General features: G+C 70.6%; 1 protein-coding gene across 1 annotated transcript in view; it reads right to left on the reverse strand.

Annotated features, from left to right (window-relative positions):
* CD63 (CD63 molecule) overlaps positions 1–884 on the reverse strand; it is a 3,159-nt gene that overhangs the window by 1,128 nt on the left and 1,147 nt on the right. The window contains exon 2 of the mRNA XM_010565103.1: positions 16–204. Within this exon, the coding sequence (XP_010563405.1) occupies positions 16–204 (189 nt within the window). The remainder of the gene's footprint in view (positions 1–15; positions 205–884) is intronic.

Consider the following 884-nt stretch of genomic DNA (forward strand, 5'->3'; position numbering starts at 1 on the left):
GGTCAGGGTACTCACCGTGGTGACCATGCAGTAACTCTCCTTCCAGGCGCCGCAGCAGCCGAAGAAGGAGATGAAGAAGATGATGATGCCCAGCACCAGGATGGCAACGGGGGTGCTGGAGGCGGAGGAGCTGCTGACCGTCAGCGCCTTATTGAGGGCCGTCTGGGCGTAGATGCCGATGGCGATGAGGGCCACGCCGCATACCTGGGGGGGGGGGGGGGGGGGGCAGAGGGAATTGGGGTGAAGCCACCAGCCCCCCAGAACCAACAGGGTGTGGGTGTCACCCACAGCTGAGCATCCTCCTTTTCCGGGTAGTTGAGCAGCTCTGGGGTTTGGCTGCGAATTGGGGGGGACCCCCCCTTCCTGGGGGTGATGGGGGGGGGAGGTGGTTTTCCCCCCCCCCCCCCCCCTTCCAGCCCAGCCGAGCCCCACCAGCAATGTCCCCATGGGGGCACAGTGGTGGGAGGGGGCCCCCGGTTCTGCCCCACGGCGGGACGCTCCCCAGCCCCGCTGCGGCGAGGGGGGGGCCGGGCTGGCGGCCGCAGGAACGCCGGGAAGTCCGGCCTTCCGGCCACGGCGAGAGGCCTCGGAGGGGGGGGAAGACACCGAGCACCAGCCCCCCAGCCAGGGGGGCCGCAGGCAGATCGAGGGGTGCCGGGGCAGGGGGGCATGCCAGGCACATGCTATCCCGGGTTGGGGGGGGTCACCAGCAGCCCCACTCCCACGGGAGCCAGGATGCCCACGGCTTTTCCCGGTGCTGGGGCAGGAGCGTCCATCCTGCCCTGTCTCCGGCACCCCCCCACCACCACGGGTGGGACCCTTCCCACGGTCTCAGTTTCCCCGTGGCAATGGGAAGCCCCACCGGGGCTGCCATCCCCCCCCCC

This window comes from Haliaeetus leucocephalus, unplaced genomic scaffold (assembly GCF_000737465.1).
Source record: "Haliaeetus leucocephalus isolate CR32 unplaced genomic scaffold, Haliaeetus_leucocephalus-4.0 Scaffold186, whole genome shotgun sequence".
NCBI lineage: Eukaryota > Metazoa > Chordata > Aves > Accipitriformes > Accipitridae > Haliaeetus > Haliaeetus leucocephalus.